The following is a 1,303-nucleotide window of genomic DNA, read 5'->3' as shown; positions in this document are numbered from 1 at the left end:
ACTGATATTTATTATAATATAACAACAGCGTGCAGCAGTGTGCACGTTTTGAAAGACGGAAAAACAACAATAAATACGTATCTGTATTCGAACTTAAACAAATATATTGTAGAGCAACATTCCTTGCGAACAACAAAAATCTCAAAATGAGTAAGGCACACCCTCCCGAACTTAAAAAGTAAGTGTATCAAGTAGTTTCCTTTGTTGTTATAAAGATTGTCGGTTTAATTTCATGGGTTTAATCGTTGTAAATGTGATTAATATGTAATAAAGATTCCTCTCTTTTATTTTAGATACATGGACAAGAGATTATCATGTGAGTGAAAAGCACTTGAAAAATTCGTATCTATATAGGTTAAATATTATTCCTGTGATTATTATTTTTCTTTTATAGTGAAACTAAATGGCGGAAGGCACGTTGTGGGTATTTTACGTGGTTTTGATCCATTTATGAACATGGTTATAGACGAAAGTATCGAAGAATGTAAAGATGGTACCAAAAACAACATTGGAATGGTGGTAAGTTGTATCATAAAATTTTTTTTGGTTAATGGATGGTTAACCTCTTTACTAACAATTCAATACAGGTGAAAGGAATTTAAATGCATTATATTGTCTTAGGTGATACGAGGAAACAGTGTTATAATGTTGGAGGCCTTGGATCGAATATGAAACAGAACATGGAAACTGTACAGAATTGTAATTTGTATTCTAAAGAAACTAAGTAAATTTTTTATACAATAAACTGGATAATATTTAAACTTATTCGTCCTTCAAATGTAACTTGTAATTCATATCTGGTTGTCTGAGTTGAAAAAAAATTTTATGTCATGTAAATAGGTGTAATATCAAGTAATCGTTTATTACAAAACGTTTTTTTATAAATATACGAATGAACAAGATTAATATTCCTGCAATACGTGTTATTTATTTTCCTAATCCCAGGAATAGTCTATTTTGTATGCTGTTTTTTTTGTTTCAATTTTAATGAACTGCTGAAAAAACTATAATTAAATTCTATTTTAATGTTACAAAAAACAAGTTTCTATCCTACAACAACAGCAGTAGCATCTATTTTTTTATTAGATACACCTAGGCAAATAATTTTTAGGACTCTAGAAGAAAGTCACTAGATACAGAACCAATCAAGACGCGATCATAGTTGTTGAAGCAAAAATCATTTTTGAGCGTAAAAATGAGAACTAATAATTCCTGCTACCTGTATTATTAATATCAATAAAGTTAATGAAAGATAACTACGTATAATATATGTCTGTTTCGTATTTAAAATCTGGGGCATGTT

General features: G+C 29.1%; 1 protein-coding gene across 1 annotated transcript; it reads left to right on the top strand.

Annotated features, from left to right (window-relative positions):
• LOC122394821 (probable small nuclear ribonucleoprotein G) lies at positions 1–857 on the top strand. The gene is made up of 4 exons (XM_043391962.1): positions 1–178; positions 294–316; positions 395–519; positions 622–857. Exons 1-4 carry the CDS (start codon positions 147–149, stop codon positions 670–672), a joined length of 231 nt encoding a protein of 76 aa, XP_043247897.1. The 5' UTR covers positions 1–146; the 3' UTR covers positions 673–857.
• The last annotated feature ends 446 nt before the right edge of the window (positions 858–1,303 follow it).

The sequence above is a fragment of the Colletes gigas genome, unplaced genomic scaffold (assembly GCF_013123115.1).
Source record: "Colletes gigas isolate AHSC1104 unplaced genomic scaffold, ASM1312311v1 Colletes_gigas_Sc00004, whole genome shotgun sequence".
Lineage (NCBI taxonomy): Eukaryota > Metazoa > Arthropoda > Insecta > Hymenoptera > Colletidae > Colletes > Colletes gigas.
The sequence above is the reverse complement of the archived record's forward strand: the minus strand, read 5'-3'. Positions and strand labels throughout refer to the sequence as shown.